Source organism: Thrips palmi, unplaced genomic scaffold, assembly GCF_012932325.1.
Source record: "Thrips palmi isolate BJ-2018 unplaced genomic scaffold, TpBJ-2018v1 HiC_scaffold_3, whole genome shotgun sequence".
Classification (NCBI taxonomy): Eukaryota; Metazoa; Arthropoda; class Insecta; order Thysanoptera; family Thripidae; genus Thrips; species Thrips palmi.
The window spans coordinates 12,111,395-12,129,395 of record NW_023144630.1 but is presented as its reverse complement, the minus strand read 5'-3'; the positions used below and the strand labels follow the sequence as shown (position 1 = coordinate 12,129,395).

Sequence of the window (18,001 nt, the reverse complement as noted above, 5' to 3'; positions counted from 1 at the left end):
AACAAAAGGGGGTATATGAAGAAGAGCCTGAAAAACCAAAGAATAAGACAAAACATGCAAGGCACACAGGTCGAAACATTGGTACGATTACTTACCTGTACAGTCGCATTGAAATAACATGAGTTACCAAGATTTAATAGACCACAATGAGCGTGGCAAACCTCATGCCACGTTACATTTAAGGACCCCTTGAAAATCTTCACTGATGACAAATCTGGGGGTTCTGTATTCTTCCAGGAGTCAACCTGGAACCAAGAGCACAGACTTAACACATCATTAATCATCATCACAATACCAAGGCATACCTATGCTTGAGAACAGAAAGTATGACACATTTTAGACATGAACACAAAGATGAATTACTACGACATAGCAGAGAGATGCTCACCTTCATCGTTGAAAAGTGATTAAGTGGAGACCTACCCAAAACAAAATAAAAAAAAAGATTGGCAGGTGAAAATAATAAGGGGGATAGGTATTGTAGAATATTCTGCGCTACTTTCTAATTTTTTAGCATCATGACGCTTTAGTTAAGAAGGAGAAAAGTCGAAAATAACTAGACATTGTAAGAAACTGTTACGTTGGTTGAGGTTAGGATCAACAAGTATTGTGATAAAGACTGATTTTCCATCTCCAACGGTAGAAAATAAACTTTAAACACTCCTCTGAACCTTCGAATACGCTGAGACACTAATGATTCGTGTGAAACAATATTTTGACAGCCTCATTTCTTACTTACACGAAATACACGCTTTTGAGGCCGCCAAAAGTAAACAACAGCTCCGCACGCACGATTTCTCATAGCTCCCCGACTCTACCCCCCACCACCGCCCTCCGACGCTGCGCGACGCTCTTTTGTTTTTCCCGTTTTCTTCTCCGCTTCCGCTTTGGATCTTCTCCGAAGTACCCTATTTAGAGGATCGAGTCGAGACTCGAGATGAGAATGTCGGTGATGCTCCAAATTATGAGAATGTTGTCGGTGGTGTTGATATTGAACAACCTGCTCAAACTTTGAGAAGGTCTGCTCGAAAACCTGTTCCTAAAACTTGTTCTTGTTGTAATTTAGCTATTGCCAATTGTGAGCTTATTGATTATGATGATTGTGTGAGTGTTTGTGAAGCTTTAAGTGGTCCTCATCGTGATAGTTGGTTGAAGGCTATGGAAGATGAAATCAAAAGCCTACATTCTCAAAATGTGTGGGATCTAGTCGAGAGGCCTAAAAGTAAACATGTTATTGACTGCAAGTGGATTCTTAGAGTAAAGAAAAATGTTGATGGTACTGTAAATAAATTTAAGGCTCGTTTAGTTGCTAGGGGATTTTCACAAATTCCTGGTGAGCACTATGCAGAAACTTATAGTCCAGTTGTCAAGCGAAGATCGTGGAGAATCTTGATGGCCATTAGTGTAGAGAAAGGATGGAGCTACGAATTTATTGATGTGCAGGGAGCATACTTGAACAGTAAGTTGGAAGAAGAGATTTACATGTATCAACCAACCTTTTTCGAGGAAAAGGACAGTGATATGTTTGTGTGTAAGTTGAACAAAAGTCTATATGGACTTAAACAGGGTGGTAAAGACTGGCATCGTCATATTGATAATATAATGACTCAGCTAGGTCTGTATCCTTGTTATAGTGACAACTGTGTTGATGTTGATACTGATAAGCAATTATTTGTAGCTTGGTATGTTGATGATGCTTGTGTGTGTGGTCTGCCTGAAAAAATTAAGTGGCTAAAGGAAAGTTTGTTAAATGTTTTGAATATCAGATCTTTGGGATCTAATAGCCAGTATCTTTCTATTGATTGTAAAACTGATGGTCAGTCTGTAACTCTTAGTCAATCTCACTATGTTTCTCACATCCTTAAACAGTACAATATGAGTGACGCTGCTGGTTTGTCTTCTCCTCTTGAAGTTGGTGATCCTGATCGTAGACCTGAATCTCTTAGAAAATTTAATCCTAAACAGTATCAAGAGGCTACTGGTTGCTTGCTTTATTTATCTAATAATACTAGACCAGATTTGTGCTATGCTGTGAGTAAATTGTGTCAGAAAAATCAGGATCCTACTGTCAGTGATTGGAATGATGTAAAACATGTATTAAGGTATTTGGTAACTACTAAGGATCTCAAGTTATGCTACCGCAGAACAGGGGAGGTTGATAAAGTGTATTGTGATGCTGATTTTGCTGGTGATTTAACTGATAGAAAATCAAGGTGTGGATATGTGATTATGATTGCGAACTGTGCAGTGTCTTGGTACTCGAAGAAGCAACAGTCTTGTACAGCTTTATCTACCGTTGAGGCGGAGTATGTTTGTATGTGTGAAATAACTAGAGAAGTCGTTTGGATCAAAGCATTGTTAGATGAACTTGGTGTTGATGAAATTGTTGGCTCTCCTTGTGTAGTGTTTTGTGATAATCAAGGTGCAATAGGTTTAGCTAAAGATGTTGATAGAAATGTTTCAGAAAGGTCGAAGCATATTGATGTTCAATTTCATTATTGTAGGGAGATGCAGCAACTTGGTGTAGTAAAATTTCAGTATGTTAAATCAAATGAAAATGTTGCTGACATCTTTACAAAAGCATTAAAAGGAGCTAAACAAACAGAGATGTGTTCAAAATTAGGTATGATTAAATAAATCTTAAGGGGAGGTATTGATATTTGTAGTAAGATTAATTTAATGTTGGCGACTATGTTGGTACTACTGTCAAGTTGGTAGAAGTTGGAAGTCGTGTTGTTCTTCTTCTCCGGAGTTTTCCTTATGATGCTGTAGTCCTTGTCTTGTCAGTCATCTGTGTACCTTGAACCAATAAACATCTCTGCCACAAGTTGTCGTCAGTCAGTCAATCCGCCCTGGACACGCCCCAAAACCAAATTTACATAGCATCCCTCTGTAGACGGTTTTTGTGATTTACATCTTTATGGTGGAATGGACTGCGGAACCATATTTACTTAGTTCTCCCAAACAAGGCGGAATTTGGAGGCAATTCAAGTGGAGCTGAGGTCTGCATAGAGTCTGTAGTTCTGTGGCACATTTTTTTGGAGTTACCCCCTTTTCCCACCTAAGGTGATAACAATATTTCTCGCGCAGCAAAAACATTATGATACTTCTCTAAGGGTGCGCTTCGTGCCAACTGTGTCAGTTCAGAAAAGTGTTCGGCCCTAGAAAACAAGAATCAACCCCAACACACATCAAGAGAAATGACTTTGAACTTTCAGCAACCTCAAAGGCATTGTAGCTAATTTTGGTGTGCTCATTAGTCAGAGATATTTCCTCAATGACATAATGACACTCTTCTAAGTCTTGGTTACTGAAGGTCGATGATGAAGCAGAATTTGTAAAGCCAAAAAGCAGGGGGTGGAAACTCCTATGGCGCGGCTGAAGCCAAGCTCGGCGCGCCGCGCTACGCCACGCCACTGCCCAGCCGGCCGGACGGCGGGCGGAGACGGTCTGCCGCCGCGTCTTTTATTGCTCAGAAATCACTTAAAAATTGAATGTTATGAGATGCCATGATTTTTAAACAATGGATTAAGACCCAAGGAATCGCCCTGTCACATTCATTTTGCCCAAAACTTCCGTCATTTCGTACAGTTTGTTGAGAAAACTTGCGGCGGAGCACGAAAATCCAGACTGCAGTTCATATTTTATTTTTTATCGGGTATTTTGGTTGCTCTGACACGTATAGTGTAAGCGAGTCAAAGTTTCCTTGTACTTTCCTCTATCCAATGCGATACCCGGATGTTGAAAAAGACTATCCGCAAAGAAATGCACCGTCACAAAAGATGCGACGGCGAAATGACAGTTTTCGGCAACATTCATTTCCCGCTTGGATTATAATTTCATCTTTGAGGTTATCGAATAAAGACACCTCCTATGCCATGTCAAATTTTATGTAGATTCCAAATCTGTCCTCGGATTTGAAATCCGTTGAAGGATTGCTGAAATCGAAACGGATTAAGTTTGACTTGTAGAGGTTAGCCGTAGAGCTCACGTACACATAACCTCTACAAGTCAAACTTAATCCGTTTCGATTTCAGCAATCCTTCAACGGATTTCAAATCCGAGGACAGATTTGGAATCTACATAAAATTTGACATGGCATAGGAGGTGTCTTTATTCGATAACCTCAAAGATGAAACTATAATCCTAGCGGGAAATGAATGTTGCCGAAAACTGTCATTTCGCCGTCGCATCTTTTATGACGGTGCATTTCTTTGCGGATAGTCTTTTTCAACATCCGGGTATCGCATTGGATAGAGGAAAGTACAAGGAAACTTTGACTCGCTTACACTATACGTGTCAGAGCAACCAAAATACCCGATAAAAAATAAAATATGAACTGCAGTCTGGATTTTCGTGCTCCGCCGCAAGTTTTCTCGACAAACTGTACGAAATGACGGAAGTTTTGGGCAAAATGAATGTGACAGGGCGATTCCTTGGGTCTTAATCCATTGTTTAAAAATCATGGCATCTCATAACATTCAATTTTTAAGTGATTTCTGAGCAATAAAAGACGCGGCGGCAGACCGTCTCCGCCCGCCGTCCGGCCGGCTGGGCAGTGGCGTGGCGTAGCGCGGCGCGCCGAGCTTGGCTTCAGCCGCGCCATAGGAGTTTCCACCCCCTGCAAAAAGACAGAAAAGGGTCCACATATGACGAGATATACGCATGCAGCGGCGATTTCGGGAAATTGTTAGGCGTTTCATACGAATTTTTCCTACAAAAAGTAGATTTTCGCTTCCCAGCGGTTCCTGCAACATTTCCCAGAGTGCCTCCATCTCTAAAATCGTTATTTTGGGTCTCTAGAACACCCGTGCAAAGCGCCAGGCCGGGGTCACACACTAAATGTTTTTGTACCAATTTTGTACGAGACCTCACAGTTTTTTGAGCACACGAATTTTTCGTACAAATTTGTACAAAATTTTGTACAATTTTGTACAAAAATGGCAAAAAATGTGCAGTTTTTCGTACGAAAATTGTACGAAAATTTCGTGTGCACAAAAAACAGTGATGTCTTGAACAATATTGTATATGACATTTAGTGTGCAGAAAGTGCAAGGTTGATTCCAAATCTGTCGCTTACAGCCCTGACTAGTTCCTACGTCTAAATCAACTTCCGTGCAGATGTTCGAGAACGACTTCAAGGGTTGGACTTCGTTCCCCGAGGGCGAGTTGGTGTTCGAGGTGCAGCACCGGCCCAACGAGCTGGCCGTCTGGCTGGCGGGCCACCCGGACAAGGCGGCCGTGGTGCCCGTCCAGGAGCCCAGCGACAAGCTGCTGGTGACGCCTTACCTTCGGAGCTACGTCATGCCCGTCGAGTTCATCGGTAAGGCAGCCGCCAAGTTTTATTGTTTGTGCAAACTGCTGTCCTTCTGCGCAATCCAAATAGAATGATGTTGGCAGGAGCGCTAGCAACGCGAACGTTTGCTTGCAACTTGCCGAAGTAAAATGTGATTATTGTTCCTTGCAGGCAACAAAGCCGAATGCAGCGACACGGAGTTCCGGTGCCTCGACGGGGACTGCATCGACTCGGTACGTCGCTGTGACGGCCATAAGCACTGCGGTGACAACAGTGACGAGGACGTGAAACTGTGTGACGGGGGTGAGACATCTATGACATCTCGAGGGGTGCTATTCAAATGATCTTATCTGGGCGCTCCTACTCAAAAAATCTTCTCTGCATCGCAAGCAAATTTCACTATTGGTTTCTTTGATCTATTATCTCCAAGTTTGTGTGTGACTAAAATCACAAATTATTTTCATTTGTTGCTGTCTCAAATGATCAAACTTAGTGAAATTCGTTTGCATGGGTGATTCCATGCCAAACCAACGAACTCTTGGAAATTCATCTCTTCGATTTGGATGAAAGCTTTTTAGGGGTAGGGGTCATTATGAAAAGGTCCAATGTCAAAGGGTTTTGCGATATCTCTCCCCGTTTGGCTGTAATAACACAGCGAAGTTTTCACTTTGGTCAGAATCATGATATTTTTTTTCGTGAGGAATTTTTTTTGGGGTGAGACAATTTAAAATTTTTCCCCTTTTTTGGAAAAAGTAAAAAATTTTGGGGAAATTTGAAAATTTCACCAAAATTTCCTGGCGCAAAAGGGGCCTAAAAGGATCCCCGTGGAACAGTTTTCCTTACAGAAAACGTGGGGATTACGGGGGAAACTGTGGCCCCTACGGAGAATATTGTAACGGAGAATATTGATAAGAGGGCTACGGAGAATCCTGGCAAAAAAATTAACAGAATTTTCCGTACCTTTTTGCCACAGTGTTCAGTATGAGAGAAACTAGGTTAAATTTTCAAAATTGTCCAAAATGACTTTTCTATATATCAATGGACTCGTCTCGACAAGACAAAATTTATTTTCTCACGGGACATAAGCTTGGACTCAAGTTGGTTCGAGAATTCATGAAAAACGCCCAAAATGATACATCCTTTCTGCGAGGAAAGTCACATCGAAATCGGAGATGAGCCTTTTTGAAGACATCGATTTTTCGGAAAAAAATTAAGTTAAATGGAGAAACCGACATCAAAACTTCACCCAATCGTCTCGAAACTATTTCCATCGTGTTCCTCAGCTCTTTTTACGTAAAGAGCCATTGTCGGAACAAATCTGAAAACTTTCAATAAGTAGGGAGAAAAAGAAAATATCATGATTCTGGCCAAAGTGAAAATTTCGCTGTGTTATTATAGCCAAACGGTGAGAGATATCGCAAAACCCTTTGACATTGGATCTTTTCATGATGACCCCTACCCCTAAAAAAGGTTTCATCCAAATCGAAGAGATGAATTTCCAAGAGCTCGTTGGTTTGGCATGGGATCGCCCAGATAGAGATAAGACTCTTTGAACAAGAGCGCCCAGATAAGATCTTATGAAAAGGACCCCTTGATTGCAACGCCGATTTGACAATTAGATTCGTTGTTTTTATGTTGAGTGTGGCATATCGCAGCAATTGTAGGCTGCGGCAGAGGCGGCCCGGGCCCTGCGACCCTCGTGCAGAACGGCAACAAGACCTCCATCGAGTCCGTGCCGTGGCACGCGGGCATCTTCGTCGAGGCCAATGGCCGCCTCCAGAACGTGTGTGGCGGCAGTCTCGTGTCCCCGTGCATCGTTGTTACAGGTGATCTTTACTCTGAAACTTAAACGTGGGAGTATGACATATCCGCAGGAGACGAAGCGGTTTTCCTCGTCTCCGCCCCACGCGGAAATGCTCTGCGTCTGCACGCCTTGCAAATGGGTCATACCTTGATGGCTCAACCTCGTTTGTGCTGTGGGGTGGAAACGGCAATGATGACCGCACCTCACATGCAGCGTTCTCCACGTTTAGTTGGAGTTCTCAACTTTTGGTTCAACAGTGAACAACGATCCACGAAGATATACAATTTGAACCCCCTAAGTTGGTCTCATTTGTCTGCTAACGCGCATCGCTTCAAATCCTTTTTTTGTGTGTACATGCATATGCCTATTTTGGCCATCGTTTACTTACCAGATATCAATGTCGAAAAATTGGGTTCCTTGTTAAGTAAGCACTTTCTTCATCTTCTACCACTTCCCAAACTATATTCTTCATTATATTTTTATTTTTATTTTTCAGCTGCGCATTGTCTTTTGCAAGGAAAGATATTTGTCGCTCTGGGCAAATTTCTCAGTGGCTGGCATTCTGAATCCGGGGAAGACGTTCACAAGACTGAGGCATGCACGAAAATAATGGGTTGAGTCATAACAAACGCCTAGCCTAAGTTGAACTTTTTCTGAAACATTGTACATTACATGCAGCAAATACAGAGTACATGGTGTGCATTCAGCCAGTATTATTAATGTGTGATCCGTCCACGTTATGTCGTTTCTGTTTGCAGTACTATGTAGGAAGTAAAAAAGTTCAAGAACTGCAATAATTGCTGAAAACCAGCCATGTCCATGCTATTTGCTGCATACATCACGATGAATGCAGTAATGACTCCATACAATGTGCAATGTTTATTCAGTAGAGTATACTTTGATTATTGCTGTTCTTTTAAAATGCAGGTCAAAAGAATTATCAAGCATCCTCACTATTTGGGCTACATATCCAAGCTGGTTTCCGACATAGCAGTGCTTGAACTGAAAAACTGCAGCCCCATCAGCAAGAAAATTTCACCAATCTGCATTGATAAGAATGTGAAGCCCGTCTTGTCAGCTGACGTCAAGGTGCAGTTACAATTTCACCTGCAACACTTTCTTTTGGAATCATCCAATCCGTTGTTGACGATGGAGCTTCGCAGGTCGCTGGCTGGGGCAACGAGACGACCGTCTTGACGGACCTGGCGTCCGTGACCCTGAGGCAGCTCACTTTCGACGACTGTTTGGCCCTGATGACAAAGAATGGTCCGCACGTTGCTTACGTGACGCTCGACAAGTTTTGCGCACAGCGAAAAAGGGGTAAGAGCACACAAATCTGTAGGTCCATTATCTGTGGCCTTTATTCTGTCTTTGCGATGTGAGGAATGTGGGGCATTCCACGTCAAACCATCATGGTCCAAAACGCACTTGGTCAGATCCGGCTCCCAATTTTTTCTGTCATAGCCTGCCACTCAAGGACCACTCATATAAACTTTTGTAAAAAAATATTCAGAACTTTGGCCGTGGCAATTTTTTCAAAATTTCAAAAAAAAATTCAAAACTTTTTTTAAGTTTTTTAAAAATTGTGTCTTTAGGCGCTCAAATGGGTTGAAAACAGTAAATAGCCACATGATAAAGTGAGAAACAAGGTTGGGACCCTCAATCTTCGCCTAAAAGGGCGTTTTTGACTAAAAATAACGGTTTTTTGAATTCCCAAAATACGCCATCTTACTTTTTGACCATATTGGTATCAAAGGGCCCTAGGGGGGTACTCTAACTGCCAGCAAAATATTGGGGACGGCAATCCACACTGTGGCAAAAACCTACGGAAAATTCTGTAAGCAGCTTGTGGGAATTCTCCGTAGCCCCCTTATCAATATTCTCCGTAGGCTCTTACAGCATTTTCCGTAGGACCGCACAGTATTCTCCGTAGGACCTTACAGTGATCTCCGTAGGACTATACAGTCTTCCAGGTCCTACGGAGAAGACTGTGCGGACTTACAGAGAATACTGTGCGGCCCTACGGAGAATTCTGTAAGAGCCTACGGAGAATATTGATAAGAGGGCTACGGAGAATCCTGGCAAAAAAATTAACAGAATTTTCCGCACCGTTTTGCCACAGTGCATAAACACGAGAGATATTGTCAAAAAACGCTAAAAGTTATCTTAGTGGATCGTTAAAAATTGACTATTTGACACATAAATTGCTCCCGTGCACTAAAATGTTGTCCTAGTGTCTGTCTTAACTCTCTGGAACCATTTCGAGGTGAAAGTCAGCATTACAAGAGTTGAGGCACTACACAGCGAGAAATCGTGGGCCTCAACTCTTGTAATGCTGACTTTCACCTCGAAATGGTTCCAGAGAGTTAAGACAGACACTAGGACAACATTTTAATGCACGGGAGCAATTTAGGTGTCAAAGTCAATTTTTGACGATCTACTATGATAACTTTTAGCGTTTTTTGACAATATCTCTCGTGTTTATGGATTGCCGTCCCCAATATTTTGCTGGCAGTTAGAGTACCCCCCTAGGGCCCTTTGATACCAATATGGTGTAAGATGGCGTATTTTGGGAATTCAAAAAACCGTTATTTTTGGTCAAAAACGCCCTTTTAGGCGAAGACTGAGGGTCCCAACCTTGTTTCTCACTTTATTATGTTTCTATTTACTGTTTTCAACCCATTTGAGCGCCTAAAGACACAATTTAAAAAAAAACTTAAAAAAAGTTTTGAATTTTTTTTTTTTACATTTCAAAAAATCGCCACTGCCAAAGTTCTAAATATTTTTTCACAAAAATTAATATGAGTGGTCCTTGAGTGGTAGGCTATGACAGAAAAAAATTAGGGGCCGGATCTGAGCAAGTGCGTTTTGGACCATGATGGTTTGACGTGGAATGGCCCCATGTAGCTTTCGGGCTAAACGTATTTTTTTAAAGGTATAAGATCTCGTAAACTTTCGGTCTACGATTTCGTTTCAAATTTGTACACACATTGAGGATGGTAATACACTCCCGACAAAATTAAGCGTAACGCTTTTAGTCATCGTAATATTTTTTAAGTTTTTCGAGCTGGGAAGCTGAAATTTTGTACATGGGTGCCCCCACTACTCCCCTCGAGGCCTGCGAAGCGCGTGGCCCGTGCACTTCCCCTAACGGACGGCACCCACCCCTAAGATTCAAGCAAGATAGTCACTATACGTTAGAGATTTGATGGGTGTGTGTGTGGAATTCGAAGATTAGAATGGAACAAATGGTTACAGAGCCGCAAAGTTGGTGTAAGGTGCGAATGGACATGACGGAACTTACAAAATCGACCCTTTTAGCCCCCCTCCGGTGTCACAGGTTGGCTTTGAAAGTCCGTATACAAAGGGAACAAGCTAGTCTGGTGCCAAACAAGAATCTTAAGTGCATAAATGGACTGCACTCGAAGAAGTTTACCCTGGGGAGTGTGTGGACACGAAAACGCCCTCTACGCGCGGAATCACCCGCTTGTCCCACGCTTGCAAGTGTGAGACACGGTTTGTCCCACTCTTACTGCTCTACAAATCAAAGAGTGCACATGGTATGCTCTACTGGAGCATGCCTGCAAGCACGCTCTAGCTAGCGTATGCCTGCCAAGCATGCACTAACTAGTGCATACATGCCATGTACACGCTTCCTGATGCAGAAAACTCCCTATCCCTTATGCAGTAAATGTATCCTTCAGTTATCGTGTACATGGCATGTATGCACTAGTTAGTGCATGCTTGGCAGGCATGCGCTAGCTAGAGCGTGCTTGCAGCGAGGGGTTACCCACTCGTTGCTTTAGTGTACACACGATTCCGGATTCCCGCGATTCCCAGAACATATCTCTGAGAAAAAGAGAGAACTTTCGAAAATTTTCTTTGTATTGGAATGTTTTTGTGTGTATCACATGGTTACCATGACTTTAAATTGAAACTATGAGGATTTTCCATCAAATTTTGAAAGATTTAGGAATGATTCCCGGACTGAGTGTACACATGATTCCCGGAGTGGGTAACCCCTCGGCTTGCAGGCGTGCTCCAGTTAGAGCATACTATGTACACTCTTTGATTTGTAGAGTGCCTTTGGTTCCCTGTGGTTTAATGCCACAGGATCCACGCTCGTAAGTGTGAGACAAACCTTGTCTCACGCTTGCATGTGAGAGACAAACCTTGTCTCACGCTTGCAAGTGTGAGACATACCGTGTCTCACGCTTGCAAGTGTGAGACATACCGTGTCTCACACTTGCAAGCGTGGGACACACGTGGCTCACACTTGTAAGCGTGAGACATCGTGGTTCGCACTAAATAGTGTGAGACTGTCTCACACTTTGATTGGCAGTGTGGTCAAATTATGGCGTGACAGAGTGCCACGCCAAACATTGGCGTGAAAAGAAATTCACACCGAAAAACGGCTTGATGCGTGTGTCACGCCGTCATCTGGCGTAAATGTTCCATGTGGACTGGTGCGTACAATGCGTTTCATGAGGAAAGTCATACCAAAATCCGACGTGACAGTAAACACTGAGATTCCAAACGCTGTGTGTAGCACGTATGGTGCAATGCAGCTGAGATATCGCGCCATACGTGCAATGCCATAGCCATATTGAACCTTACGTGCAATGCGTCTCGAAAATGCCCTATGCTAATGCGCGGGAATGGGGAGGCATTGCACCTCATGAGCAATGTTTTGCATTGTTTCTTTGTCTCGAAACCCCCTCAATCTGCTTTTAGATTTACTCGGGTGGGGCTAAAATTATTTCTATCGGCCTGTCTGTCTGTACGTCAACGAGTCGTTTCGGAGAGATTCGGTTCGAGACCTCTTAGCGTGCACGCTCAGACTCGTATTGACGTTTTATCTCTTGCCATAAAGGTTTTTGTGCAAACGTAATAAGTACTACTTTCTTTTTATCTATGCACTATTTTGTTCATCGTATAATGTACTTAGTCCATTAAACCGGACTTTTTGTCATTTGCAACGTACGTTTCAATTTCTACATGATCTATTGACAATTTTATCTTCATTACGATCAAAATTGTGCATAGTTAAGAAGAAAATAGTACATTTAACGTTTGCTCAATAAACGCAATAAGCAAGAGAGAAAAAAGTCCATGTGGGTCTGAGAGTGTGCGATGTAACATAATTACGGAGCCAAATTTCACTGTGAAAAATTCCGTACTTTTGTACGGAAAAGGTGCAGAAGAATAGGGTACGGAGGTACGGAACGTCCGTACGCTCCATATGAACACTGCTTCCAGGCACACCAGAGTCGGGGCTGCTGCAGGGCGACAGTGGCGGCGGTGCCGTTGTCATGCAGCATGGGTCCTGGTTCCTGGCCGGGGTCGTGTCCGCCCGCCTCAAAGACGGGGACGACAGGGATATCTACGCGCTCACCGACGTGTCGCAGTACGTGGACTGGATCACGTCATTCGTCAAGCCGTGACAATTTAGAGGCGGGATGAGTGACAATCCCGCGCCCATTTCGTCAACTATTGTTTTGTGCCAATCCTTAAAATATGTATGAACACTCTGTCATATGTAGTTTAATTTGGAACCTTCCGAATAAAAACAGTGCTTTCAGACACGAAGTGCAGCCTGATAGAATCCCTCACGAAGAATGGACGGTATGTAAGTTGTTCACAAATTTGCAAAGTGGCGTATTAGTGTAACGCAACTGGGCGATTCCATGCCAAACTGAACCATGAACTCTTGAAAATCCAACCTCTCTGATATGGATGAAACTTTTTTCAGGGATAGTAGTCATCATACCGTAAAAAGATCCCACGTCAAAGGGTTTTGCGATATCTCGCCACATTTGGCTATGATAAAATTGCAAAGTTTTCCCGTTGGTCAAAATCATAAAATTTTCTCTACATGCATTTGCCTTAGTGTCGTCGGGGTTCTACGACTGTTCACTCAATTTCTTTTACATACATATGATTCGCTAGCGCCTAGCTTACCCTGCCGTGCGGGACCACTTCCGGTGACCTCAAAAATCCCGAAAAATTCCCAGATTCTTAGAATCCGGAAAGGAACCGAATTCCGTTTCCGCGCATCGACATTTCGAACCTTCGGGAAATTTGAGCCGGTCTACCGAAACGGTTTCGCATAATTTTTTTCACACAAATTCCTGTTTTACATTTTCTGAGTTCTTCACATTTTTACACACTTTTTATGTGAGCCGTTTAACATTGCGCTGTAAAAATAAAACTCATCATGAAGGTACGAAGGTACCTCTGGAAAAAATGTTGCCGACAGATCCTTGGTAAATTTACGATGGTTCTTCAGTGATTTCCGAAAATTCACGAACCAACGTAAATTTCCGAAGATTCCTTGTAGATTCACAACGATCCGTCGTAAATTCACACGGAGGAACCTTGAGTTATTTGTTTTCTAGAGAAAGTTTAGTAAATTTTCAACTTATTTCTTTCAGTACGGTCAGGAAACGAAGCGTCCAACTTAATTTTATGTTCTTCGCGATAAGTTGCTTTTTTGGTCTTCACAAGTTTTTGGTCTGAGGCAAAGTCATGCAATAGTCCCCACTGCTTCTGCCAAAACATGGCGTAAAAAGTGCCCATGTAGCCTTGTTACTTTTTAGACTAAAATTGTGTTCATTGGCATTGTAAGTCAAATGAAAATTGTGTGAAAAATATCGTGCGAAACACGTGTGAAATCACACTAGGCTAACTTCAGTGTGTGAAAAAAATTGTGCGAACCGTCGTGTTAACGTTGTTGGCATCTGTGTGCAAGGAAGGAGTTGAGCTAGAATATCCAAAATCGGAGGGTACTTCAGGAGTACCATACGAACAAATAATCCGGTGGTGCAAATCCCGTCCGAGTCGCACAAGGGCTGCTGCAAGTGCATCATGGTTTACATGAGCTGGAAGAGGATCTCTGCCATAAGGGGTGCTCGCACGTCATGTAGGGATATTTTTGGAATCAGGACGACGAGACAAATCGAATAGAGCTGGTCCCGACCCAACCGGTTGCCAGTTGGCCAGATCAGGATTTAAGGAAGGGGGTCGACCGAATAAAAATTTTTATGGCAGTTTTCGATTAGTCTCGGCCAGACCTTTGCAGCGAGGGGTCGGCAAGAGGGTAAAGGAGCCCTACTTAATGAGTCGCTGGAATCGGAGCCACGGACTCGTTTTGCGCTTCTGCCAGGATAAAATCGAAAACAAAATGCTTTTATAGATTGCGATCTTGGGCGAATCCAGGTCAACTTGAACGGCGTTTGATATCACTGTAAATCCAATGGCAGTACTTTTGGTACCTTTTTTGGCGATACAATCAAGTATCGCCAATAAACGGCCTTACGGAAAAGTATTGCCTTCAAAACGACGATACACAAAAGTATCGCCAAAATTTGGCGATACTTCGAAGTATTGCCGTCAATGCCGTGGTTGTGGCAATACCACAAAGTATCGCCAAATTTTGGCGATACTTTTGTGTATTGCCGTTCTGATGGCAATACTTTTCCGTAAGGCCGTTTATTGGCGATACACAATTGTATCGCCGAAAAATGTACTTAAGTATCGCCTTTGCATTTGCAGTGATATCCCGGCCCCCTCAGATTTAGCTCCAAACAGTCTTAAATCATTGTTGTTTACCTAAAACCACCCCAAAAAGTATTTGGTTGAAAAATATTAACATTTGGCTGAGCTGTGGCCTGTTAGTTTTTGGTCAATTTTAGTAAAATAAGTACATTGAAAATTTAAAAAATAATTTTTTTTCTCGAAATGAGGACTTTTGAGGGGTTTGCCGGTTGCCTCACCAGATATACTTTCCCACCAGATATAATCCCGCAAGATATAAATCTCACCAGATATACAGCAATTAATTTTATTTTTATAAACGCATATTCGCTAGGGGTGGGGAGTGGCTCACTGTATCCCCGCACGCCTGAACCAAATCAATCTTTATCAATTTTCCCATTAAACACAAATTAATCATCAAAATTACAAAATTATTTGAAATTATTACAAAATTAATGAAAATTAATCAGTATTAATACAAGTAATTTTTTTTTTAATTTCAAACGTTTGGAGTAAGGCGATGCTTTGAGTGGACAACTTCCAGGTGGGTGAATTGACATTGCAAGAGTGGCGGTAGAGATCTGTTGGGTCAGGCTATGATTTGTCACGAGTAGCGTAAAATCAGCTGCGTAAGAGAAAGAACTTGTCACGCGAGTGCAAGATCTGCCACGTTAGAGTAGGATCTGTCACGAGTAGCGCAGGGTCTGCCGCGTTAGTGTCAGATCTGTAACGAGAAACGTAAGATCAGCCGCGTAAGACTAAGAACTTGTCACGTGAAGTGAGATCTGCTACCTTAGAGCGTGATCTGTCACGAGCAGCAAAGGATCTGCTGCTTTAGAGTTAGATCTGTAACGAGTAGCGTAAGATCTGCCGCGTTGGAGAATGATCTGTTACGAGTAGCGTGAGATGTGCCACGTTAGAGTAAGATCTATCGCGCTAGAGTACTCTACAAATCAAAGAGTGTACATGGTACGCTCTTACTGGAGCATGCCTGCAAGCACGCTCTAACTAGCGCATGCCTGCCAAGCATGCACTAACTAGTGCATACATGCCATGTACACGCTTCCTGATGCAGAAAACTCCCTATCCCTTATGCAGTAAATGTATGCTTCAGTTAGCGTGTACATGGCATGTATGCACTAGTTAGTGCATGCTTGGCAGGCATGCGCTAGCTAGAGCGTGCTTGCAGGCATGCTCCAGTTAGAGCATACTATGTACACTCTTTGATTTGTAGAGTATGATCTGTCGCGAGTACGGTAAGATCTGTGGCAAGTCCGTTAGGTTTTGTTAGGATAGGTTGGACCTTCTAGTTTCAGGTGTATATGCCTCCCGCCCGACGGCTAGGTTCCAATTCAAATATCAGGCACTACCAGATTCAGCCTCGAGTCACGCTGTCAGTTCACCCGCCTGGGAGCAGTCCACCACAAGCCTCACCTTACTGCAAACATTTGAGATAAAACAATAAATTAATCGAAAAAATACTGATTAATTTCAATTAATTAGCAATATTGTGTAACTCGCGCTGCTCGCTGGGGGCTCCGCTCCCAGACCCCCGCATGTGTGAGGCGCGTGCCGAAGTACTTTCAGTAAGTCCGTGGTGACTAAAGGCTAATTTTCTAGGGAAGTAAATGTACTGCTTCTTTGAAAGGTCTATTTAACAGCTTTTGACCATATAATTAAGCTACTTTTACTGCCCAAACAGATAGCTTGTATTGCATTGGCTACTGTGGCAGTCAATGGGTGCATACAAGGTCCGGAAAAGATTGAAGACTGCTTTGACAAGGATAGAGGTGAATGGAAAAAAACGCAAGTCTCTACAACCACTCCTTGACCCCAAACATTTCTATGAGTGAGTGAGTGAGTGAGTCAGTCGGGTTGGGGCTTTATAGGTTCTTGAAGGCCTATTTAATCGTTTTGAGGATGTTGCCGGTGACGGGGACCCGATTGCGGCACAGTTTCGGATATGTCTCGACCAGACCTAACGATGGGGAGAATATAAATTTTCAGTCGGTCGGTCCCCTTTTTTAAAGATTGAGTGGATTTTCTTGAATTTAGGGCTATTTAATCGTTTTTTAAAGATGTTGCCAGTGACACAGACCCGATTGCGGCACAGTTTCGGAAATGTCTCGACCAGACCTCACTCTACCAAAAATGTCCTGTAAATGCCGTTAATTTATTACCAGTTTTCACTGTAGGTCAATTCACAGCGTTTACTGTGATCTGCTCACGGGATTCACTGTGATCTTGTTCGCGGTGTTCACTGTGATCTGGTCCCCAGTAAACACTGTGAGTTTGACGCAGCTGAGCACCGAAGTACAGCAAATCAGGCTCCAATTCACGGCGTTTACTGTGGCCAGATCACAGTGAACACTGTAACCGAGATCACAGTGAACGCCGTGAACTAATTCACAGCAAACACCGTGAATTGCATAACAGCAAACATTGGTAATAAATTAACGGCGTTGACAGGACATTTTTTGTAGAGTGCTACCGATGGAGAGAATAAAAATTTTTAGTCGGTCGGTCCCCTTTTTTCAAGATTGAGTGGATTTTCTTGAATTTAGGCCTATTTAATCGTTTTTTGCGGATGTTGCCAGTGACGGGGACCCAATTTCGGCACAGTTTCGGAAATGTCTCGACCAGACCTACCGATGGGGCGAATAAAAATTTTTAGTCGGTCGGTCCCCTTTTTAGAAGATTGAGTAGGTTTGCTCGGAAACGGTGATGAATTTGTTCCCCTTTTATAAAGATAAAAAGTAGGTTTGCTCGGAAACGGTGAGGAATTTTCAACTTTTGGGATTTTTCCCCATCTTTCCACAAAATTTGGAATCGAATGGAAAAAACCGCTAGTCTCTACGACCACTCCTTGACCCCAAACATTTCTATGAGTGAGTGAGTGAGTCAGTCGGATTGGGGCTTTATAGGTTCTTAACTCGCGCTGCTCGCTGGGGGCTCCGCCCCCAGACCCCCGCATGTGTGGGGCGCGTGCCGAAGTATTTTCAGTACGTCCAAGGTGACCAAAGGCAAATTTTCCATGGAAGTAAATGTACTGCTTCTTTGAAAGGTCTATTTAACAACTTTTGACCATATAATTAAGCTACTTTTACTGCCCAAATAGATAGCTTTTATTGCATTGGCTACTGTGGCAGTCAATGGGTGCACACAAGGTCCGGAAAATATTGAAGACTGCTTTGACAAGGATAGAGGTGAATGGAAAAAACCGAAAGTCTCTACGACCACCCCTTGACCCCAAACATTTCTATGAGTGAGTCAGTCAGTCAGTGTCAGTCGGATTGCCGGTGACGGGACCCGATTGCGGCACAGTTTCGGAAATGTCTCGACCAGACCTGCCGATAGAGCGAATA

General features: G+C 42.9%; 1 protein-coding gene across 6 annotated transcripts in view; it reads left to right on the top strand.

The window, feature by feature from the left end:
* Positions 1 to 18,001, top strand: part of LOC117647989 — a 57,936-nt gene that overhangs the window by 28,188 nt on the left and 11,747 nt on the right. For 3 of the 6 annotated variants that reach the window (XM_034390027.1, XM_034390028.1, XM_034390029.1), the window contains exons 11-17: positions 5,122 to 5,323; positions 5,468 to 5,599; positions 6,952 to 7,122; positions 7,597 to 7,694; positions 8,028 to 8,189; positions 8,264 to 8,420; positions 12,360 to 12,507. In XM_034390027.1, the coding sequence (XP_034245918.1) occupies positions 5,122 to 5,323; positions 5,468 to 5,599; positions 6,952 to 7,122; positions 7,597 to 7,694; positions 8,028 to 8,189; positions 8,264 to 8,420; positions 12,360 to 12,507 (1,070 nt within the window). Of the gene's footprint in view, positions 1 to 5,121; positions 5,324 to 5,467; positions 5,600 to 6,951; positions 7,123 to 7,596; positions 7,714 to 8,027; positions 8,190 to 8,263; positions 8,421 to 12,359; positions 12,508 to 18,001 lie in introns of those variants that run through there. The other 3 variants (XR_004587846.1, XM_034390030.1, XM_034390032.1) reach the window with 3 other exon arrangements.